The following is a 25,507-nucleotide window of genomic DNA, read 5'->3' on the forward strand; positions in this document are numbered from 1 at the left end:
TTAGTTTATTGTTTAATAGGGGGGGGGGGGGAACTCTTGCCCTTTGAAGCCAGTATGATTTCATATTCATTTCATCAAATGCTGAAAGGTTGAAACTGTAAAGCTTTATTAATCTGCCTGACACAAACACTCACGAGTGGTTACCCGATGCGAAAACTTGTCGTTGAAATTACAATTTAACATTGGTTTTGTTTACAGGTATTGCATCATGTCATGAATTTATCGCAAAGTATTTTTGTGCTTATATTTTGGTGCTGTACTATGTATTTACAAAGTGAACCTAGCTCACAGCGTTATCAGCGAGTCTGTTGTTTATTGCTATTGGTATGACGGTAATACCTTGTGACTAAGTATATATTGCACGGGAAACAGTTTTCTCGTTCTCGTGAGAAAGAGGGTTTTACCTGCGAAACGCGTCGAGCGAAGCCTTCCCAATAAACACGCTTTTGCAACTACAAGCAGCCCGGACAATCTTATCTTTAAAGGAGGAGTGAAAGGTTGGATTTAAGGGGATTGGCTATCCCGTCCGAGGCAGCAGCAGGGGTCCTAAGCGATTACGTTGTGCTGGATATATCAGTAAAATGTCATTGTTATTTATAATCTCAAAGTTGTCAGTATTTAATGTCACAATACGATCAAATAAAAGTAGTGGTCACCGTTGTCGACAGTGGAGTACAAATCAGGCAATTTCAAATTGTGTAGAGTAGTTTCATGAATGTGCAGCAATGGTTTGTTTCATTACACGTGTACTCGGGCAGCAGCAGCAGCAGCAAATGAAGATCAATTTTCCTCAAGCTACCTCCGTACATCATGGGATCCATGGTGATCATGTTACACTCTGCTCTAGCACAATCAAGACGCAAATGGGATGACGCACACACCCACAGTGCACTTCGTCTTCAGTGCTACCAGCGTAATGAAGGATGGAGCAGAGGAACATTCGGATCGGACGCCACAAAGCTCAGTGAAAAACCACGGTAATAATTCAGGAATCAGTGGCGGTCATTTTAAAGGTCAACAAGTAGCCAAACCGTTTCCTTTTCAGTTTCCAATTTCCTTGTTAACTTCAATTACGGATTTCAGATTAGTCCTCAGCAGCTTGGCACGCAGGGATTACGAGCATGTCAAATACAAGTTCACAGGAGGCTTTATGGAGGCAAGAAATAGTTTTTTTGTAGGGTACAACCCGTGGGCAAAGAGGTCCTTCTTCCCTAAGTAACTGCTGGTCTGCTCAGTGTCCCCAGGATTCTACAATCCAGAATCCAGTGAACATGTCATCCAGCAACAAGGTAACCAAGGTACAGTTGCGAAGATACAAATAATGTAGGTAAGTTCAGGTCAACAACTCTACTGGAGAGAACCCGTATTGGTTATCGTTCGGTCTCTGGTGACAGCAAAAGGGGCCACATAAGATTGTACCTTTGCAACGATACACAGTGATCACTGTGCAGCTTCTGGTCTTTCAATGACTCAGGTGTAGACCACAAAATACAGCCTCCCACTCTAGCTATTACTTGATTGAAAACGTGAATGTTAATACCAGACTGACTGAAACATACATAAAGTAACCATGACAAGCATACACACATTTTTAAAAAGTTTAATTTTTCCAATTTCATGTCAGCCGAGTAGTACAAAAATACAATACAGTGAGAAGACACGGATCCTTCAATGAGGCTACATTTGGGTCACTTGCTGTTAAAGTACAGTTATCTTTACAGATACTGAAGCTCAATGAAACACCAGCTGGAGTTAAGGTGCAGGAACATAAGAGTCTATGGAACAAGGAAAACATTGAAAACTTACACATAAATGCATGTATATATTTATATACTGAAACCGTTTACCTTTCTTTGCAGGTTACTAATATGGCCTTAGAGCCCGCCTTTGGCTAGGGCATTTAACACTGGAGAAGGCCTTTAATGGCCAGCAGGGTCCACTACAGAGGGCTCTAAGGCTATCAGAACATTTCGCCCCTAAAGGGCAGAATGTTCTAATACGTCAAAAAAAGGCTTCACAGCGCCCAAGGGTGTTGAAAACACCTTGGGCCCTGTGAGGCCTTTGTTAAACATTGGAATGTTGATGCTCTGGGATTCTACAGCCATCCGAAGCTTTGAACACTCCATTGTTTTCAAAGGAGCACTTGACAATCCAATGTTCTAATGCCATTCGGATGTATTAACATTTTTGTATTGCTTAAAGAATATACACTTATAATAATGCTCGCTTATGTTTTCTCAAAACACTAAAAACAACAAGTGCCAATTCTTGACCCTAATATGGAGAACATTCTTATGTACATTTATGGCATTGGTTGTCAACAGTGATCTGCAGCAACCCACATCTTTGTAATACATTGAAGGAAAATCCAAACTCGCCAAGGATCGAGTGCCTTCTACCGAGGCCTGTCACGGCGTCCGCCAAGGGGAGACCAATCTTCAAAAACAGATGAGAAGCTGGTAGAGAAGTGGCAGGGGGCATGCTGTGTTTTTATTAATTAAACATCTCAGAACATACCTTTACTCATGAATGCCCAAATAAATGATATCTATACAGATAGATATGAATGCCAAAACCTATGAAATCGTGGCAGACTATCAATATATTACTTCCCTGTATTGAAGTTTTTCCAGTCTCCCATACTGTACAGTTTCCTTTTGTTTGTGTAGGTTTACATCGCCCTTCAAATTGTTACCCAGTATCCGAAACTATAATACCTAGTATCTACTTCACTTCTCAAAGCAAGCCTTGTGTATAGGTAAAGTATAGGCAGACTTCTGAATGTAAGTGCATCATCCTGGCATTATTAAACAAAAAACAGAGTAACCTTGATCTCATGTTGGAGCTGGTCTGCAAGGGAGAGAAGTTGTATCCTAAACAGACAAAATGGTCATTGAAACATCAATGTAACAGGAAAGCAGAAAACATTAACAGTGAGACCGTTCCCCAATAAAATCATGGTTCGTAAGAAATGGCAGTTCTTATATTTATTTTACTCCAGCTTCACGACCAGTCTAACACGACCAAACTCAATGCTGCAGTGACCAGTAACTCTAGATAAGTGGCACTCCCCTGTGATACAATTTTGAAAGTGTAGAGTTGGATTCTGGGAAGCCGGCAGTGAGTTAGTATGAAGAAATTGGTCTGCTCCAGCAAACACTGAACTCCAAAAACAGTCAAAGTAAACACATTTTCAAAACAATAAGTAACAATTTCATGTTGAAATAAAGTAAATTAGTGTTAGATACAATCTTGGCAGAAAAGGTATTTCTGCTTTATTTTAAAGGGTTTAACATAGCAGTTGTTACTAAGCCCATTATCTCTCAATAATAAACTTCCACAGTCGCAATTCGGGGGTGTATGTGCACGAGGCGATGTCTTCAACACTTCTCCAGTTGGATAAGGGATTTAAAAAAAAAAAAAAAAAGTTGTCACACCACTATAACTCGTCTTCAAGGTGCCTACGGAATTCGTCTCCAGTCAACTTCTCCTGCGCTTCCTTCATGCTGTGAACAACTGAAATACATATTTAAAAATGCTTTAAATAATACAGCATCTGCAACAGAGGTTAGAACAAGAGGTCAAAAAATAAAGAGGTCACAGACAAGATGCCACTTGAGCAGGCAAACGGAAATTCTAAATAGAAACAAGCGCAACTGAATATTTCAGACTGCTGGTTGCCCACTGTATGAACAGTGTGTAAGCCCCGCTATTTTGGTTCATAAATGCTCAAACTGGCAGTATTAAATGTGGCAGCACAACTTCTGATTTGCAGAAAGTTGCTGGCAGGCAATAATCCCTGGTTAGACTGTTAGGACCATTAAGTGGTCCCTGGTCGAGTTTGTTCATGTGTATCTCAAGATAGTAAACATGTTCTGTGGCACTGCAAGGTCAATAAGAATGATGTTTAGGCTAGGATTATCAATGTAAATGGTATGCAGATCTCACGGACTACCGCCTCGACTGCAACTCTTGGGTTGATCTTCAAAGATGCTGAAACAAACTAAAATAACACAATCTTATATTTGACACAATGCAGACTTTAACGGCTGAGATTATCAAAGCTAACAGGGTACCTGTTGTGGTTACGGTCTCTTTAATGGTGCTCTGTGTACCTTACATCATTGTTAGAATGTTATGTTTCTGAATAGAGTCTCAGTTGCTATAACCTGCTGTTGATGGTTGTGCTAATAAACCTGCTCTTCCAACTTATCCTGCCTAAGAGCTTTCATCACTGGCGACGAGGGTGGGATTGTACGTACTGTTGTTGTATCAAATGTAAAAGATACAGGAGAAAATGTTGATTCTGAACGTATTACCATGCCTTTCTGTGATATTGGTATTGACAAATATGTATTTAAACTTATGGCAGACTCAGGATCTCCTTTTACCTTGATAGGAAACAAAATCTGGGATGAGGTGGTTGGTCTAGAAAATGTTCCATTGTTGCCTCCAGACATTGCTCCTTTAAGTTATGGTCGTTCGAAAATAGACTTTATGGGATATACAGTGGCTAAGATTTCTTTCAGAGGTAAAGAAATCATTGGCAAAGTTTATGCAGCTGTGAGAGGAGATAATCTTCTTGGATGGAAACATGATTTTGGTATAATTCTTAATCCTCGTGCTAAAAATCCTCATGATCAAGTTGTTTTTATGGAAGACTTCATTTCTTCTACTCTTCCTCAGGGAGTTAGCACTGTGTTTGAATCCAACAATATTTTTTCTGAATTTCCTAAAGTGTTCTCAGATACACTAGGATGTTTAAAAGGATTTGAACACAAGATTATTCTTAAAACATCAGCAAAACCATGTGTACATAAAGTTCGTAAAGTTCCGAATAGGACAGTTGAGCATTTGAAACTGGAGATTGAGAGACTTTTGAGATTGGGAGTAATAGAAGAAATAGAGTCTTCAGAATGGTTAAGTCCGATAGTTTTGGCACCCAAGGATGGTGGTAAAGCCGTAAGAATGTGTGTGGATTTGCGTGGACTGAATGAATGTATTTGGGTTGATCGGCAACCTTTGCCGAATACATCTGAGTCAATTAGCATCTTGAAAGGAGCAAACATGTTTAGTGTTCTGGATTTCTCTTCTGCGTACCATCAAATTGTTTTACATCAGGAGTCCAGACACTTAATCACCAAGGGGTGTAACAAAAGATGTTATCAGTTTTTGAGAATGCCCTTTGGGTTAGCCTCGGCTGCTGCTTGCTTTCAAAGGGCGATGAAGATGGTTCTTGGTGATTTTCGGAACGTAATGTTCTTCCAAGATGGTATTTTGATTTATGGAGTGGATGCAGGAGAGCATGATGTTGTTTTGACATCCGTGTTAGGCAGATTATCTGACAGGGGACTCACGGTTAAAAAAGAGAAATGCAGAATTGGTTTAGACTCTGTTACTTACCTTGGGCATGTAATTTCTGGAAAAGGAATACAACCTAAATTAGAATTGGCTGAGAGCATAATCCAAGCACCTACTCCGGACGATAAATACCAGTCCAAGTCTTTTTTGGGCATGGCGGAATTTTATTCCAAATTTGTTAAAGGTTTTGCAAGCATTGTTGAGCCTATAAGATCTCTTTTAAAAAAAGGGTGTATGATTCACTTGTTCTAGTGACTGTGAGGAAGCATTTTGTTTGATTAAAACTGAGATTGGCAAAATGCCTACTCCTGCATTTAGAGAGAAGCGTTGGCTGTATTTTGGTCAATACATCATTTTAAATTCTTTTTATGGGGAATTCCGTTTGTTGTGAGATCAGACCATCGTCCTCTGGTTCAGATATTTTCTTGTTATCAGAGTGATCATATGACACCTAGATTGAAGAGATGGAGTGAAGGTTTACAAGAGTTTAATTTTATTGTACAATAGATTTCTGGCCAAAACAACAAGCCTGCAGATTTTTTATCAAGATTGCCGATTGAAGGGAATGTTTTTTCTGGAAGTTCTGAATGTATAAATTGGGTACTCGAACCTTCCTTGTCTAAATTGGGTACTGGAACCTTCCTTGTCTAAGGATGAATGGTCAGGCTGTGTTGCTAATGATGTTGGTTTTCAATCTTTGAAGGATATTATCAGAAATGGTTGGCCTAGGTATGATCAACTGGATAGTGAATTAAAGCCTTATTGGACGGTTAGAGACGATTTGATGTTTTGCCAAGGAAACTTGTTAAGAGGGGGACAGATTAGTACCTCCACATGATTTGCGTGAGAAAGTTGTCAATTTGGCTCATGAGGGCCATCTGGGGAGGAATCTCACCAAGGCTCGCATCAGAGAGAGATACTGGTGGCCTAGTATGGATCGGATAGTGGAAGTTGTTGTTAAGGATTGCCACTTGTGTGCTACTAATGACAAATCACACACCACTAGTCATTCTCCTCTTTCTCCAGTTGAAGTTCCTGCTGCAGTTTGGACAAAGGTGGGGCTAGACATAGCGAGTCCTTTTGAGCTCATGCCTTCACATGAGAGGTTTGTTGTACTGCTGGTGGATTACACTTCGAAGTGGGTTATTTCTAAATGTATGGGCATCGTGAATTTTAAAGCCATTATCGAATTTTTTAAGGATGTATTTTTGTCAGAAGGGGTGCCTAAGTATGTACTTACTGACAATGGGGTACAGTTTACCTCCAATGAAATGGACTGTTTCCTCAAAGATCTTGGGATTGTTCACAAGAAGACAGCTCTTTATTCGCCTCAGGCGAACGGTCTTATTGAGTAAATGAATAGGGTTGTAAAGAGTTGCGCGCAGAGGGCTTTGCAGTCCAAGGTTTCTTTCAGTAGTGTGTTGAGGGAGACCTGGTGGGCACATCGCACAGTTCCCAATGCTATCATGCAACAGTCTCCTTTTATTTATTTAATTATTTATTTATTCAATTTGTACAGCGCAAACAAATGCCCGTGGGCGTCTCGGCGCTAGATACTGTGCGTGAAGTTCCCAGAGACTAAGTCGGCTGCTAGTCTTGAGCGAACCGCCAGGTCTTTATTTTTTTTCGAAATTGCATCAAGGACGGACTTTCTCTGATGGTTAGTGGTAGAGAATTCCAAAGTCTAGGGGCAGCCACCAAGAAGCGTCTGTCGCCCCAAGTGACTGTTTTAGTTTGTGGTATCAGCAGGAGTTTCTGGTTGTTGGAACGGAGCCTTGTGGATGAGTGAAATCTTAAGTGGGATTTAAGAAAATGTGGGCCGTGGTTTTGCAGTGCTTTGTAAACACTGCAAAGCGGTTTGAATTTAATCCTATTTCGGATCTTGAGCCAGTGGAGGTCCCTTATGGTCTCGGACATAGGCATGAATTTCGGTGTTCCTGATAGAAGACGGGCTGCAGCGTTTTGGATCGCCTGCATTTTGTTGGTCACTCTGGCTTGGGTATTGATGAATAGGCCATTACAGTAGTCGAGTGAGGACAACACTAAGGTGCTTACCAGTGTCTTAGCGGCTACAGTTGGTAGGAACGGCATAATTTTCTTGATCAGCCTGAGTTTGTGGTGGGCAGTGGCAGCTATTTTGTTTGTATGGGCCATAAAACTTAAGTTCTCGTCGAAAATTACTCCAAGATTTCTGACAGTGGGAACTGGAGTGGGGGGTGTTCCATACGTGGCGGGCCACCAGGTGGTCGATCATTTTTGAAGCTTTGAGGGGGAGATTGGCTAATTCCAAGTTTAATCCTGCTTGGCTTCCTGAGAGGGTTTGTAATGATAGTGTTGAAGAGGAGTTGAGAAGGAGAAATGCGCTGGCTGAATATCAGTGGAAGTATAAACAACGTTATGATGATAGGATGGCTGTCAAGTTTAGGAAATGGAATGTTGGGGATTGTGTTCTTGTGAAGAAGCCAAAGTATGGACACAAGGGTACTTCCAATTTCAGTGGTCCTTTCATCATTACTGCTATTAGGAAAAATGTTGTGACTTTGGACAATGGGTGCACTTGGAACCGGTCTAGATTGGCCAAGTGTAGCGAGTCTAAGAGTCATTCCAATAGTGGTTCTGGGTCTATTGATAATTCCAGTCATACTTGCACTTCTCCTAGCTTTGGCCAAGAAAATGTTCTTGGTAGTTCAAGATCAATTTCTAGGACAAGACAAGTTCCTAGGAAGTTTAAGGATTATATTCTGTTTTAACTTGCTTTAGAAAGTTTCTTTTGATGCTATTCTGTCCTAATTATCCTTTTCTTTTTATTATGGTTAGGGGATGTGTTGTGGTTACGGTCTCTTTAATGGTCCTCTGTGTACCTTACATCATTGTTAGAATGTTATGTTTCTGAATAGAGAGTCAGTTGCTGTAACCTGCTGTTGATGGTTGTGCTAATAAACCTGCTCTTCCAACTTATCCTGCCTAAGTACTTTTATCACTACCCAATGGTAGACCGGACCACAAAGCGAGCCAATTCAGTCACAAACCTTTTCTCACTTGTGACATTTAAGCGCACTTATGTCCTCTAAAGTTTTCACAGAGTCACTGCAGTCCCAGCACACAGCATGCTTGCTTGACAAGGCCAAGAAACCTCATCATGTTCTCAAGCATCAAAAAAAATAGCAAACACATTGAAAGTTCAAAGTAAAGGACACAATAAGCAGTGACATCAGTAAAAGTGACTCTCAAAGGAACAAAATCATGAAATCTATGTGTGTATAAAATTGTGTCATATTCTAGCATTCTCTACATTAAAGTCTCCACATGCAGAATAGAGATGCTGCAACACTGCCTTCCCTGTGCACACCATTGCTTCCCTTGTAGCATTGACTTATAGACTAACAGCACCAGAGACAAAAATGAAGCAAATGTGGAGTTTATGGATAAAATTGCAAAGAATATATTTCACAGGACACGCAATACCTCTCTCCACACCTCATGTCATCTTGGCTAAAGATGTCAGAGCACCTGGATACCCATCTGGTTTAAGCACTATGCAAAAGTTAGTGAACTGGACGGAACATTTCTACGGAACACTATGCATCCTTCATTGCCCCATGTGCTCTGGCCTTCGCCCCTTCGAAGAGGGATGCATACATACATACATGTGCCTCCAGTATGAACGGTGTCAGCTCTAACCCAATCTCTACCTTTGATCCGGCCACTTTAACACTATTAAGACCAACAAATCTCATCCCCTTCGCCCGTTTCGTCTGGTTTCCTCACCAAACTTTTTGCTCAGTCTCTTTTCAACATTGAATCCAATCTCTCAGCTATGACTATCGAACTAATCCGACTTTGAGAGGATTTAAACCCCCTCAATGCTAGGACCCTCCACATCCACACTGAAACCCCTTGCTCTTCCTCCCATAACTTCTCCCAAAACACTTGATGGCCTACTAAAACCCTACGCAGTCGAACACATAGACCACTCTACGCGGTCAGCTAACTCTCCACACCTGACCTAATCAACCTTTGTAACTCCTACCTCCCCAAACCTCAGATGACTAATTCGCCCCCCTTACCCCAACATCCCAGTTATCTTAGGCACAAATAGAGTCCCTACCTCACCCAGACCTCCTTCACAACTCACCACCATCCACTCGTTTAAGCCCGTCAATGACAACCCAATTCTCCTTTCTTGCATGCTTGTCAGAAACCATTCTCAGTGAGGCTATTTACATCGCCTTCCTCACTGAAACCTAGCTTAATGATCACGCGACCTCCTGGCTACTCCATCATTAGACAAGACAGACCAGACAGAAAATGAGGTGGACTAGCAATAATTAATAAGACTGAATTTCAAGTCTCCCTTTTACAGAACAGGGATCACCTAACTTTCTAATTCCTTGGCATTGAACTCCCAGTCAAGGGCTCCTCCCGGATTGGATTTTATAACATCTACCACACCCCGGGTGAACCTCTTCCCTTCGCCGACGAACTATCAGATCTGCTCACTCACACCTGACTTTGATGCGAAAAATCTGGGGCCACACTCAACACGATTATCTCAAACACTGACTTGGCCTCTCTCTCCAACATCATCCCTATTGACTCTTCAGACCATCGCCTGATTCTGTGTAAGATCGCAACCAGTGCCTTTCCTCCCACGACTATAAATAATAAACCCATGAAGTGGATCAGAAACCTTAAACAAATACCTCCTGGAGAACTTGAGTATATAAACTATAAGCTCAACTTCATCTCACTCCACTCTCCCAAAATGCTACCGAACATTTCAATATGACAGTTAGTGACGTTCTGGACCAAGTTGCCTCCCTTAAACTTAAACAAAAAAGAAAAATTCAATCCAAATCATGGTTCAATCATGAACATCGAAAGACGACAGCCTAGATTGGCAGAAAGAATATGGAGACAACACCCTTCTCCCTCACACCTTCCCCTCCTCCGATCTGCCAGACATACTTATAAGAAACACATTTTCAATTAAAAGGCTTCCTTCTTCTGAGCACAACTTGATTGTGCCAAAAACCAGCCTAGAGAACGTTTTAACATTGTTAGAAAACAAACCTCATCAGCCCCTCTAGAGATGACTGTGTCAATCGCAAGATATGAGGAAATTGCCAGCCTTCCTCTCAGAAAAAATTGTCCCTCAAATCCAGTACCCGCCAACCCCCAATTTGCCTCTGACTGCCATGGACATATCCTCGGGTTCAGCACCACCCCCACCACCTCATTCTATCAACCACCTACCCACTCCAACCTCACCAGTTACCATACCTCCTAACTTACAAATGAAAAATAACTCCTCCTGGCATAATTTCCACCCCATGACAGAGCTCGAAGTCTTTAATATCATAGCCAAAGTAAGGCAGACTTCACACACCAAAGACCCTCTCCCTTCTACCCTAGTTCACAATCTTAACCAAATCATTGCCCCTTACTGTACCAAAATCATTAATACCTCCCTCACCACTGGATGTGTCCCTGACTCACTCCAACTCTGAAATCACACCCAATCCTAAAAACCTCACTCCTGACGCAAACGATCCAAACAATCTCTCCCCTATCTCCAACACCCCACCTCTTGCTAAAGCCCTTGAAAAATGTGCTTTGCTCCAATTCGACAATTACATAGGCTATTTCAACCTACTTGATTCCCTTCAATCTGGTTTCAGGAAAGGCTGCAGTACTGAAACTGCCATGTTGAACATTATGGAGGACATCCACAAATGCCTTGATAATGGATAGGCTTGCCTTCTCATACTCCTCGACCACTCAGTAGCATTAGATAGAGTTCTTCCTTACTTAATTCGCTTCAAACGCGCTTTGGCCTTAATGGTGTGGTCCTCAAATGGTTCACCTCTTTCCTCCAACACAGAACACAACAAATCAAAATCAAAACCTGCCTCTCTAACCCTACAACTGTCTCCTTGGGCTCGATCCTCTCCCCTCTCTTTCACCTTTTTAAGGAACCCCTCATTCGGAAACAAGCTGGAATCAACTATCACCTCTACGCTGACGACATTCAACTCTACTACAAAATTAAATTACACTCTGGTATTCTGCACTTAAACAATACCCCGAGTAAGATCCAATCCTGGTTCTACTCCAACCATCTTAAACTGAACCCTAAAAAACATGAAATTATTCTCTTCTCACCAAAATATTTTCAGCTCCCCATCCAAGACTGGATCACGGATCTAAATGCCCTCAATTAGGATGATAAATTCCTGGACTCCCCATTTACTAACAACGAGGTGGCGCAGGCGATCAGAGGGGTTCGTTCTGGTAAGGCTTCTGGCCCTAACGGGCTCCCCATTGAGCTCTATAAAGTGAACGCGAATAAATTGGCTCCCTTCGTTAGAGAAATGTTTACAGAAAGTAGGGAGAGGGGTCAGCTTCCGTATGATCAGCGTGTAGCAAATCTAGTCCTGCACAAGGAGGGCAAGTCGAGGACGGAGTGTTCCTCCTACCGACTGATCGCTTTGTTGAATGCCGAGCCAAAAGTTTTAGCGAAACTACTGGCGACCCGATTGGTTAAGGTCATCACGACACTGGTTCACCCGGACCAGTCTGGTTACATGCCCCGCCGTAACACGGCTCTTAATCTACGCAGGTTGCATGGGGTTCTGGGTGGGGAATCACAAATACATGAGCCAACGATTTTGTTATCCTTGGATGCCACCATGGCATTTGACAGAGTGGAATGGCCTTATCTTTTCGCCGTCCTGGGAAAGAGGACGAGACGGACCCAAGGTAGAGACGGAGGTGACGAATGAATAGAACACATCCAGTTCCATAAGTTTGATGAATGATGCATCTGACAGTCTGCCCTATATGCAAAACCTTGGGGAACAAAACATTCCTAATGATATAAGAACCGTGTATGATAATAGAAAAACTGCCATTATCCAAGAGCAGAGTGAGATTCACTGGCCTAGAGAAGCCTAAGGAAATATGAGGTCGACAGATAGAACACGAAAAAGGCTGAACAGAGAGGCTCCTGTCCGCGGATTATTTGCCAACTACAGAGCATGACTGGTTGCGGGTGAAAAAAAGATAGCCCATCTCCATACTGGATATCCTGAACACAACACCAACCATAAAGAAGGATACCAGTAACAAGAACATGATGACCCCATGTTGAATTAAAATTGTCCTGAAGAATGTGTGACCATACCTACGGCCTCTAACACCGAAACACGTTGACGCACCACATAACATAGAATCCAAGTAAAGTCTAGGGGGCTCCAGCTATACCCCAATTTTGGACACTGGAAGTCACATGAAATCTGTGTACAGACTATTGGATCTAACCAATCTGTAGCAATATTGTTTGTTCTATTGAAGATAGGGGGTTTCTTTGTTTTTCTCTTTTATTTTGAAAATGTATTGTATGATTACACTTGATGATTAGATTATGGTACATGTGTTTCTCTTTTTTATATATTTGTTGTATAAACTTGACGCATTATTGAATGTGTTAATATATTTTATTGTATTGTATGAGATGTCTATGTCAAATGTTTTGAGAAAAATATTTTTTCTGAAATATGGGCATTGGCCCAGAGTTTGTTTCTTGGGTCCGCCTCTTATACTCCGATCCACTGGCCCGCGTAGTTGTCAATAATCATAGATCGGCTGATTTCGCGTTGGGGAGGAGCACCAGACAAGGATGTCCTCTTTCCCCGCTGTTATTTACTTTGGCACTCGAGCCGCTTGCGGCTTGGGTCCGTTGGGACAGATCGATAAAGGGGATTAGGTGGACGCCCGAGTGGGAGGATAAGATATCGCTGTATGCTGATGACATCTTGTTGTATTTGTCGTATCCCCGAACTTCGCTCATAGTATTTTTAGACGTTCTGAAGTTGTTTGGAGGATATTCCGGCTTCACCATCAATTGGGCAAAGTCGGTCCTTTTTGTCTTGAGTGGCGATCCCCCGGAGGTTCCTGCCGGCTATCCAGTTAAAGTGGAAACGGAGGGATTCAAATATCTGGGTATTTATATCTCCTCGGACCCTCGGAATAGGTACTCTAATAATTTGCTGCCACCCCTGGTTCGGCTTAGGCGAGATGTGGTCCGATGGAAATCGCTTGTTTCTTGTACTTGCTTTAAAACTCTATGGACCTGGTTCCCCCGTCGTATTTCAAGGAGGTCGAGTCTCAACCAGAGACAACTTCTCTGGGATGGGAGGCCCCGAATCGCATTTACGAAAATGACGTTGCCATGGTATGACGGGGGGGATTAGACTGCCTAACATACATAAGTATTACTGGGCTTCCCACATGGCGGCGGTGAATCATGCCATCTATAGCTCGCCACTAGATCCCAGCTATGCTATGGATCGCGGTCAGGTACCAGAGGAGGGCAAAGAGTTTTCCAGGGTGATGTATGCTAGACGTGGGCGTTTTCCCCTGGCGGGGCAGACGGCGGTCGCTGTCTAGGTATGGCATGAGGCTACCCGCTCTCTTAAATGGGAGGGAAGGATTACTCTGGCTACGCCTCTCTGGAATGCTGAACGCTTGGGAAGTCTCTGGAAATCTAAAGGTTTTGACAAGTGGGACCTCATAGGGATTTCCCCGAGTCGGAGATCTCTGGGGTAAAGATGGAATCCTCCCGTTTGAAACTTTGCAGGAATGCTATCATCTGCAGGGGAGTGAGCGGTTTCGCTACCTCCAGATTAGGCATGCGCTGCTGGCAGCTATTCCCCGGGATGGGACGCTCCCAGAGGCGTCCCCATTGGAGGATCGAGTGTTGGACAGCCATCTCCCAGCAAAGACCATCTCTTTGATTTATAAAAAGTTAGTTACCCATACGGAGGATCACCTTGTGGGTCTTGGGGACTGATCCTGGATGATGAAGACTGGAGGCAGGCTGTGGCCTCTCCAATGGTTGTTGCAATCCAAATGAGACTCAGGTTGGTCCAATTAAAGATCCTCCATCGCAGCTATGTCACCGGCCCGCGATTAGTGCGAATGGGTTTGGCTGTTGGTGATGAGTGTAGGAGAGGATGTGGCGAGGTTGGAACGTTTTTTCATGTGGTGTGGGACTGTGCTCCCATTCGGGGGTATTGGTCCGCGGTTCATGCTAAGGTGCGTGAGGTGTGGGGAGTGCGCTTTGAATTGGAGGCGCGGCGTTGTCTTTTGAATGTTTGGATCCCACTGATCTCACGTCCCATGGCAGTGTGTGGGCCACACTGGCATGCGGCATCGCCAAGCGTAATATCCCTCAACTATGGGGCCGACTCAGCCGCCTACTATTGGAAAATGGATGGAAGATCTGGACTGGTGCATGTTTAGAGAGCGGGCGGTGTATGTGGCAAGGGGGAGGCCCAAGAAATGGGGTAACATTTGGGGGCCCTGGAATGTGTATAGATATCTGCGCCCCTCATGCCGTACTGGATGACCCTGTATTGTCGGAGGATCCCTGAACCTAAATGGTCGACATCTTTGTTGTATTTCTCTGTTTAGAAGGACGTACCTATTTGTAATACTTGCTACGATGCAACCTAGTGTTTTATTGTGTGTGTTTAGGACTTATTTTGTGTGCATTAATAAAAAGAATTAAAAAAATAAAAAAAGCCCTCAATTGCACACACTCCCTATCTGATTCGGCAAAATCCCTGGGTTTCACTCTTGATAAAAACCTGGATCTTAAAAGCCATATAAAAAACTCACCCAAAGGTTTACTCTTCACTCACCATCACCTTAACAAAATTAAACCCTTCATTCCTTCGGACGACTTCAGATCGGTTGTCCAATCTCTAGTCCTCTCGAAATTGGACTATGGCAACGCTATCCTCACAGGAACCCTCCAAAGTTCACCTGGCACCACATAGAGCTGTTCCCAACTCGGCGGCCAGACTCATCACAGATTGTAAACGATTTGACCACATCTCTCCAGCCCTCAAAGTCCTAAATTGGCTCCACATCGAAGGAAGATGCTTTTACAAGACTCCATGAATCACGCACAAAGCTCTTCACCAACAAACCCCTCTAAACCTAAGAAACAAACTTAATAAGGCGGGCTGTACCAGACTGATGAGAAGCACCAAGTCGCTGCTCCTCGTCCCCCCACTTCATAAAATAAAATCCCGAAGAGGGAGCGAGATTTGGTGGAACGCCCCGAACATCTGTAATGCCCTCTTACTCGACCTGCACTGTAACCCCTCCTACCTCAACTGTAAAAGACCTTAAACATCACCTTCTCTACTTATACTGAGGTCTTTAATCACCAATTGGATTGTACGTTCCTCTTCCCCCTGCTGCTTTTTTTGTTAGTTTCTTTCCTAACGCTCTTTTCACTCACCCTCGGCTCATTTTATCCTCTCTTCTCAGACGCTAACTGCTACTTCCATGTATATTATGTTTATATCCATTACCCGAAAACCACCTGGAATTCCTAACCCCCCCCCCTTTCCTTAATATTGAATAGTACTAGCATGTTTTTATTATCCTAATAATCGTCAAATTTATTTTTACCCACTTATAACCTTATTTTGTGAGTTATTTGCTTGCTTTGTTATCCTGTCAGGCGCTGACAGGTATCTGCAGCGTCCAAAGCGCCTACATTGTTTCCATTGTGTGCCCCGAACTACAACTCCCAGAAATCCTGATGGGGGAGGAGCAACTTCTATATAGCCCAGTCAGGTCTGGGAAGGGATGTGCGTAATCTGTTGTTTCTCAGTTGTGTTCCGTGCTTCGAGTCTCATACTGGCTGCGTGGAGACTCTCTCTCTGGCCTACAACTCTTGATCCTGCTGCGAGGAGTGCTTCGTCGGATCTCCACATTGCGCTGAAGGAGCCTTCTGCTATCTTTCGTCTCCTGTGTTCTTTTCCTACAGACGCTGAAGTAAGCGCCAGTTTCGTTCGGAAGATCCCTGTCAGGAAGTAAGGTGGAGCTGAAGAATCTGCTGTTGAGGCATCGTTCCGCGCTGAAGGAAGCGCTGCTCATCTCTACGCTCTGTCTTTCTGTTGGGATTGTTAAAGGAGGCCTCCTGTTTGGTCAGAACACCGGATGGGAGTTTGTTTTGTTTGTAGCACAGTGGAAGCGCTTTGCCCCAAGGGAGTCAATCCGATGACTACAGCGAACCTAGCTATCGTCCTTTGAAATAACCGGAACTAGCAGGTGGTTAACTGTATTCCGTGTCTGTTTCTTCCTTCCTTACTGCTGCGCTGAAGGAAGCGTGGTTGGCTTGTACAGTCCTGTGGAATTCTGTTCCTTCACTTAATGGACCCAGAGTTTATTATTTTAAGTTCTCATTTCTTTGCTCTGAACGGGCGGAGCACTTATGTTACGGGCTCGTCCAAATCTCTTGCTGATTGAGAAGAAAGCCCTATTTCTGGGGGCTGTGTTTATTTTGCATTCGGATAGTTGGTATGTATGATTGACTACTGCAGTTTGTGCGTATGTGGTAGTAATGAAATCTATGCTTTACCAGTGTGGTTTCTTGTTGTAGATATCTAAGTTGATACTGAAGTCCCTGCCTGTGAGACGTCCACTACAGGAAATCACTGCCAGTGGAAAGATATTAGCAAGTCCTAGCGAGAATACATGAGAGTAGTAAGTTTGCTTGTCTATGTATTAAAACTGTATTTCATATTGCAGGTTCTCCCGCTTCCCACTGGTCCCGGCCTTCTTCACTATTTCCCTCGCCTGACTACCTCACTACTCTGCATTGCTTCTTTCCAGAGTTGGGGAAGTCTGGAGGTGGACCCCTTTTGGCATCACACAGAAACCCAAGGAGTGGCTAGACACTGACATATCCTGTACAACCGTCTTCTTCGATTTCCTCTGTTCATGTAAAGCGCTCTGATACCCCCGGGTCTAGCCAGCGCTATATAAAACCTTTCAAATAAATCTCGTGGCAGGAAACAAAGACCTAAAACAAGTCTACTATGACCTCAAAAGTGATAAAAAACAAAACTGTCACTATTATTGCAAAAATGCTGATCATCTTTACATGCCTGGCTTTGCCCTCCTTTAATCAAATAGCTTCTTCACTGCAGAATAATCAATGATTATAAAATGCATTTTATGGTTGCTCTATAGCATTAATTAAATGATTTCATCAAATAGGTGCAGCTGTGATGTCATCGGTGAAGTAAAGTAGAAGTTACAAGTGACGATCTTGAGCATGTTAGAGATAAGATTCCAAAAAATTCCTTATAGGAATAATAAGACTCTTGATGCTAGAACAGTGTTTTTTTGGCCAATGTTGTGTTTTGCACCTACAGCATCTGAAGAGTCAGAGTCAAGGAGGCAAAATATAAAGGTGAATCTTCATTAAACTATTGTGTCATTGACCTTTCTTTAAAATAAAAATAAAAACTTTTTGCACAATAATAAAAGAGCCAGTCTTTTAAAATAAAAACAACTTGCTCGTGTGTTAGCAGAGAATGCTTGCATGCAAATTTAGTGATGAGAAATCTTCTCAATCTCCTGGTGTAGAAACCATGCAAGATATGCCAACGTGTACATTACTTTCATCTACCGTAGTTACTGAAGTGACCAAGACAACCACCTATTACACCACATACTCAACACACAATCCCCAACGCATCCTCCTGAGGGTACTACAGACCTTGATCGGCACTGCTGTAGAAGTACTTGTAGTTCGGGTTCCCTTTGGTGTTGGTGATTTCCGGATGAAGTTTGCCACTGGGATCTGCAACATCAAGGAGACCCAATGAATTTCAGGTCCAATAAAATAAAGGAGACGCTTTGTACGTGTTCACTTGTAGGGGATGCTCTACTCACCCATAAAAAGGATTCTCGGTATGTAGCCTCCATCAGGACTAAACGCCTCGTCCTTGGGTTCTTCTTCATCCTACGGATCACAAGAAACATTGGTTCCCATCACTGATAAAAAAATTTAGACAGAATATTGACTGATCTGAAAGTACTTTAGACTCTGAAATGGCAGGCATTGTGCATACACTGCACAAAACAAGCAGAATTGTGTCCTCACACAAAGTAGTAGCTGTTTCAATCAAACTAGCTCAGTGGCACATATTCCATTCATCTGAAAGAATTAAAAGATGCTGGAGAAAATCCATCCTGTGACCTGCAGGCCACAAATATTTCTGCAGCAGGCACTCAACCGAATGAACTACATGATTACTAGACTGCATTTTTACTACTACAATGGGACTAAGACTAAAAGTACACAGAAAATAGCCTTATTTACCGCTTTCCCTCCAATATCGGATTCTAGTCTTTAAATTGTATACTTAAGTTAGCTGTGAGATGCACACTGTTAAAGGGAGGCGACATGCGTAAGTTAATAAAACTTGGAAGATTTAAATCAAAGCTGAAATTGTTTTTTTTGTCAAGTCACGGTTAAACCCAACTTTTGTAGTTATAAAATTACAAATAAATACAATCTGTTCTACAAATGAAATTATTCTGAGAATTAAGTATTTATGACCATGTCTGAAATCTAAATCTTTTTGGATCTTTTAATCTGAAACAGCAGTTTGTAATTGATCCCAACAACCAAAACGTCATTATGTTGCAGCACCCCAAAGTTGTGGGCCGTCATACAAAAATAAAATCATAGAAATGGAGTGTTTTTTTAAATTATTTTATTTTTTCCATTTCAATACAGACAAAATCATAAAGACAGAAAAAAAGAATAGTAAATAAGATCAATCATCATACAATAAAATAACAATGGCAAAATAAAGACGTAATCATCAGAAACATTCCTCTCAGAGTGTAAATAGTACTCTACCATGATGACTGGTCACTAACACAGGTCACTAAGAAAAACTATCAGTTCTATCAATTCGTGACTTCACAATACATGCAATCTTCCATAGTTCAATAAGGTCTTCCTACCAAGATCACTACTGCCTTTAGCAGTTACATCATGTTTCCCAACTTATGTATACAGGAACCATGCAAGGAATTTATGTCTGTTGTGGCAATGGATGCTCCTCCACCGGTGGAGGTGTTACTGAGTGCTCTGTAGATCGAGTCTCAATGTAAGTGGTATATAGGCTCCAAAAATTCTTCGGGGGGAGAAGCTCACTATATGTTTCTGTTTGCGTGCTGCAACACAGCATATCTCTAGCCCAGTGTTTATGTGGGAGGGGGGGCCTCTGGACCAATGTATCGCCAATACTCGGTTGGCGTCCAGTAGCGCCATGTCAACTAAGCGCCAAATGGGTTTCTGAATTGGTTTTAAATAACCCAGAAGTGCCAGTACCGGGTTTGGGCTGATGTCTACCTGCGTTATCGTTTGGAGTTCTGCAAATATCTGTGTCCAGTAGTTTGCAATAGGTGGGCAGAGCTAAGCTAGGTTCAGGAAATAAGCCTCAGGAGCTCCGCAGCTGTCACAGTATTTATAAAGGCGTGTTGGCGTGTAATAAATGAGGTTTAAAATGTTAAACTCTATGAGCCTATGTTGCCCATTGAGCGAGATACGTTTAGTTGCTTCGCAGCAGTACTGCCACATGGCGTCATCTATGATCAATTCCAAGTCCGCCTTCCATTCCAGTCTGGCTTTATTGTGTCGGTCTCTGTACAGCTCCTATGTCTGAGAGTACAGCCTTGCAACTATTCGTTTAGGGGATGTTGCCTGTATCAATGCGGAGAATGAATGCACCTCCGGGGCCTCCAGCATCTAGTCTCCTAGCATCTGCCTTAGCGCACTTTGGGTTTGTAGTAATGATACGTAATTTAAGGCGAGGGCCGCGGTTCTCTCCAGAAAATCTGTCCATTCCCTGCCGAAAAAGTCTCCTATCCTGTCCAGCCCTAAAGTGTGCAGCGCCGCTATCATTTCTGGGGAGGTTAGTGTCTAACTATTCGCACCAGGCTATAGGTGTTTCAGGGGAGTATAATATAGCAGCCGCTTGCCAATCTAATAGGTTGCGCCATGCATGAACCGTAGCATTAATTGAGTCCAGGAGGATGGTATTTCTGCTTGGCGGGTGGTGCAGAGCAGTCACCAAATGGGCTGGAGCCTGTGAGATGCATGCTATGTGCAAATTCGGTGGTGGAGGTCTGCTAATGCAGCCAAAAGTAGGCATGTGAAGCTTGGTCTGCCCGATATATAGGTCGAGATCTGGTGTATCCAACCCACCCATCGAGTAAAGCAAAACCAGGAGTTTCCAGCTTGCGCGGGTATGTTGTTGGCCCAGGCCAGTTTAATTAACAATGAATGTAGATGTTTGAAGAACTGGGCTCGCAGGCCCATGGGTAGAATAAAGAAAAGGAAGCTGGGTAGGACAACCATTTTCATCAGTGATATTCTACCCAGTAGTGAGAAGGGGGGCGTATCCAGCATGCAATGTCATCTCCTAGTTTGGTAACAGCACAGCCATGGTTTTCATGGAGAAAAAGGTCTGAATCAGTGTGTACCTGGATCCCCAAGTAGCGTACCGAGTCCTCAGACCACTAACGAAAAGTTTAATTCCTCAGGGGTAGTTGCTGGAGTTCGGGGGAATATCACAGACTTCGTCTAGTTTATCCTCAGACCCGATAGCTCACCAAAGCGTACTATTTCACGCAGCACAGGGGATACATGGATGGCTGGATCCCTGATATACAGGAGCGTATGGACGATAGTCTGCGTATGAGGAAACAATGAGGTTGTAGCTCGGAAATCGTATCCCCCTATGGCTTTGATACTCTCGCATTGCGCAGGCCAATTGCTCGGCCAACAGGGCGTATAGCAGCGGTGACAGGGGGCAGCCCTGTCTGGTGCCCTTAGATATTCCAGTGGGGCGGTGACCACATCACCCACTCTCACCCCAGCAGTGGGATTCGTATAGAGTGAATTAGGCTTGGACACTTCCCAAGCCCATACGCTCCAGCGTCTGCATCATGAATCTCCATTCCACTGAATCAAATGCTTTTTCAGTATCTGAAAAGATTGCCGCCGCTTTAGTAGCAGGGGCAGGGTGCTGTATAGCACCAAAGACTGCGCAAATTGTAAGTAAGAGTGCGTCCCGGTATAAAATCCGCCTGTTCCATTCCCACCAAGGTTGGCATTAACGGGGCAAGTCTATTCACCAGCACTTTGGCAAATATCTTCGTGTCGACATTCAGAGAAAGCGGGCGGTAGGAGGACCAACTATTTGGGAGTTTATCGGGCTTCAGTATAACCACTAGGAGCGCCTCTCTTATTGTGAAAGTCATCCTGCCCTCTTCAGCCATTTCTTCAAAAAGTGTTAGCAAATGTGGCACCAGCAGTTCCTGGAATTCTTTTTAGAACCCCACTGTAAGCCCATCTTGTCCCAGCGCGCGACCTGCACGCATTGCGGAAATAGCCGCTTCTTTTTCCCATGTTTCCAGCAGGCGCATTAAATATTCCCTATGATAATCTAGTAGCCAGGACAATTTTATATATTCCAGATATTTAAATATATCAGTTTGTGTAGTATTGAACCTAGATTGGTAAAGATCTGCATAATACTCCCGAAAACGTTCTGCTACCGCATCTGCCAGCACTTCGCCAATATCTGTGTTCAATTCTATAGTGTGCGAGGTCCCTCTACGACCTCTCATTAGATTGGTGAGAGCAGTACCTGGACATTCTCCCTCCCCATATACCACTGCCTGTTGTATATTTACCCAGAAGCTTTACTTCCCTATCTGCCTCATTGTGGTATTCTTAGAGTGTGGTTTTTAGCGTGGCATGCAGACTGGGGTCGTCATTAGTCAGGGTCTCCCTTTTCTGACCTGCTAGTGTTTGTTCTAATCGCTGCAAGCTATCTCTAATTGATCCGAGTACTCCAGAGTGCTTGGATATCACTACGCCCTGTGTATAGACCTTGAACGTCTCCCATACAGTGGTGTAGTGTGGAACAGAGCCTATGTTTACCTCAAAGAAGGTTTCCAAAGCCTCCAACATCTCTGCCCTAAAGAGCTCATCCAGTAATGCGTAAGGAGGAAAGTGCCATGAAAACAGGGGGGGGGGGGGGGGGTCGGGGGTCAAGATAACTTATTTTTTTTCTATGTCCTCTAACCTTGTAAAAATGTGGATTGAATCAGTATGCATATACGTATTGCTTAAGAGTCACCCACAAATACTTTCCAAGGCATCCTACGCGGAGCATCCTCCTCCCCATCTCAATATCCGTCACAGTTATCATATATTACAAATAGTCCCATTTTACTTGCGATTAACTTCAGCGGTGTCAGACTTTGGTTCTCCATTTAGCTGCGCTCCAATATCGGTGGTTATAGAGTGCTGCAGCCCCCCTTGCATCCAGTCTCAGGCACAGCGAGAATAGCTCGACACTAAGAGGAGTTTGGTATAGAGTGATAGGAACTGGCAGCCAGTGTTCTAGTCATTGTCCGCAAGTGAACTCCCTCTTGCTTTCGCCACTTCATCCTGCTTTGATTCCGTTCGCCTTTTAGAGCAAGTCCTTTATTGCTTTTTGCAATGACTTCGGATCTATGAATATGAGTGCTGGTCCATTCATGTTGACCCTCAACTTGGCGGGTTAGAGCATTGTGTTCATGATGTTGTGATCCCGGAGTGGTCTTTTGAGGGGGTTGAATTGGCGGCGTGCCTCTTGTACTCGCGCTGTGAAATCTGGATAGAGGTAGATGCCAGATACCTTGTATCTAAGTTCTCCCAAGTCTCTGGTGCGTCTTAGCGCTGAGTCACAGTCCCAGTAATTCAGGAGTTTAGCTATCACCGGACGTGGTGGAACACCCGGTGCAGGTCTGGGCCCCAGCGAGCTGTGGGCTCTTTTATGTTATGTTATGTTACGCCATTCTTTTAGAGTGCACGGCTACCCCAGGGGGTGTCCCAGCGCTTTGACAAAGAGGCCTGAAAACCCAGAAACACAAACCACAAATATGTCAAAGAATCTTTCACGACCTAACAGATATCAGGAGTTTTTCGATGAACGGTATCAGGGTAGTCTCCGGAAGGCCAGTTATGCGTAAATTACTGTGGCGTGAGCAAGTCTCCAAATCCTCGGTCTTCTCTTGTAGGTCCGTGATAGTTTTGGCCATTTGCCTCTGTAGTTGGTCCGGTTCAGTTTGGGCTTCTTCAACCTCCGTTATGTGTCTCTCCGCCATGTCTGTGCGCTCCGCCTGTTTGTCGAGCCTCTTGGTCATCCTGTCCATACGACAGACTAGTGAATCTATTTTTCCGTCCATTGCCATCGGGCTTTTTTGGATAGTGGCGAACATTTGTTTCACATCTCCAGCCTCCTCTTCTGATACATCCGTTCTGGTGTCCGCAGACCTCGCCCAATACGTTTCTTTATGTCTGGTGGCTTTAGCGTCAAAGGGTAGTTTGGTTTGTGTTTTGTCTATCCTTCCCATGGTTTCAGCTATTTTTTCCACAATAAGGCTATGCAAGGTCATATTCACAAGGGAAGTAGTCGCTGTGCCGCAGCAAAATCCAAATTATGTTCCACCAGCTAGCGTATTGGTCAGGGGTGATGTGCTCCTCTCGTGTATAAAGTAGGCGATGTAGGCTATGCCTCTCTTCTGCAGATGTCCGGGCCTGCAAAAAAATAGCGGGCAGTTTGGGGTGCAAGGGCTTGGTCGTGTTATGTGAATAAACAGGCAGGTCTTCTGTCTCTAAGGCCCCCCTCTCCTCATGGGCGGTGTTCCGATTGGGAGCAGTATGGTGCTTATCTGCTGGCAACAATCAAGGTGTGAGGCTCTCATGGGACGCGAACACGCAGTGCGCTGCAGTACGGGACCCCCCCACCCCGTACTGCTTATCAATTAGGCCACAGTCCGTAATCCACTCAGGCCCACAGGGGCAGCTGGGCGCCCTTCCCCACTCACCAGCACCACACGTCAGGTGGAAGGACCAGCAGCTAGGCAGTATATATTTGCATCAGCCCCAATGCAATATGGTAAGCCGCAGTCTAGGAGCTTTCCAATCAGCGCACTCTTGAGCGCTAGTGCCCCGTCCCAGGGCCCACCAGCAGTCAACCCGGGGTGGTCTCTATATTCACAGGTTGTCACGGCCTTTAGGTAGAAGGTTACTGGCTTGCGTGAGGGCAGCGCCCAGTATCCAGGAGGGGGCCGGGTGGTCAAAGCACTCGCTCCGCACGCCGCTGCAGCATGTGAAGGCCCGGTCCGTAAGCGGCCCAGTCACGACAGATTCACAGCCTCTCCGCTTCCGCCTCTTAATGGTCTTCAGGAGCGCTCTGGGATACGCATCATTCCCCGTTACAGGCCCAGGTGTTGCTTCTCCGCTGACTCTGCCCACAGAGCACCGCCTTCAGTTTACAGGCAAGTCTTGTGCAATGGATCGTAAAGTGTCTGACTGCATCTCTCCGCAACCCAGCAGCCAGGCCTCACATCGACAGACCGTTCCGGGCTCGCGGGAAGAGGGTAGCACACAGGATATAGGAATGGGCCGAACAGTCAGGATGCTCGCTTCACACTCTGCCGCGTCGCCGCAGCACGCAGAGGGCGGGCCCTGCAAGCAGCCCAGTCAAGGTTGTTCCGCAGTTTCTCAGCACCTACCTCCTAGCAGTCTTCTGGGGCGTTCTGGGGCTCAGACCCTTCCCAGTCACTGGCCCAGTGTTAGACCTGTCTGGCTTTTTGGCGAAGTCCCTCCTAATCTTTATTTATTTTGTCCCCTTTTTGCCCCTCATCCCCTTGTTAATTTTTTGTCTACTGACTTTTTGTAGGTGCTACTACCGTCGCTTTGTGAAGGGGTATGGCACTATTGTAGCGCCCCTCACAGAGCTCACCTCCAAGAAACAACCTCGACGGGTAGTTTGGACAAAGGCTTGTCAGCAAGCCTTTGAAAAGTTGAAACAGGCAATGTGTGTGGCAATGTGTGCGGCACCGATCCTGAGGGCCCCAGACTTCTCCAAGGAGTTCATTGTCCAAACAGATGCATCAGAACATGGCATTGGGGCAGTGTTATCGCAACTGAATGAAGAGGGCCTGGATCAACCCGTAGTCTTCTTATCCAGGAGACTGCTTCCCCGGGAACAGAAGTGGAGTGCCATTGAGAGGGAAGCTTTTGCGGTGGTGTGGGCTCTGAAGAAGCTGCGGCCATACCTCTTTGGCTCGCACTTCCTGGTTCAGACTGACCACCGACCCCTTCGTTGGCTGATGCAGATGAAGGGGGAAAATCCCAAGTTGTTGAGGTGGTCCATCTCCCTACAGGGAATGGACTTCCGGGTGGAACATCGGCCTG

The 25,507-nt window shown here is 44.3% G+C and overlaps 1 protein-coding gene across 1 annotated transcript in view; it reads right to left on the reverse strand.

Annotated features, from left to right (window-relative positions):
- Positions 1 to 1,584: 1,584 nt before the first annotated feature.
- TXNDC12 (thioredoxin domain containing 12) overlaps positions 1,585 to 25,507 on the reverse strand; it is a 115,324-nt gene continuing 91,401 nt past the window's right edge. The window contains exons 5-7 of the mRNA XM_086952437.1: positions 18,127 to 18,196; positions 17,951 to 18,034; positions 1,585 to 3,516 (exon numbers count right to left, since the gene is read on the reverse strand). Of these exons, the coding sequence (XP_086808563.1) occupies positions 3,440 to 3,516; positions 17,951 to 18,034; positions 18,127 to 18,196 (231 nt within the window). The 3' untranslated portion in view covers positions 1,585 to 3,439. The remainder of the gene's footprint in view (positions 3,517 to 17,950; positions 18,035 to 18,126; positions 18,197 to 25,507) is intronic.

This window comes from Lissotriton vulgaris, chromosome 1_1, assembly GCF_964263255.1.
Source record: "Lissotriton vulgaris chromosome 1_1, aLisVul1.2, whole genome shotgun sequence".
Classification (NCBI taxonomy): Eukaryota; Metazoa; Chordata; class Amphibia; order Caudata; family Salamandridae; genus Lissotriton; species Lissotriton vulgaris.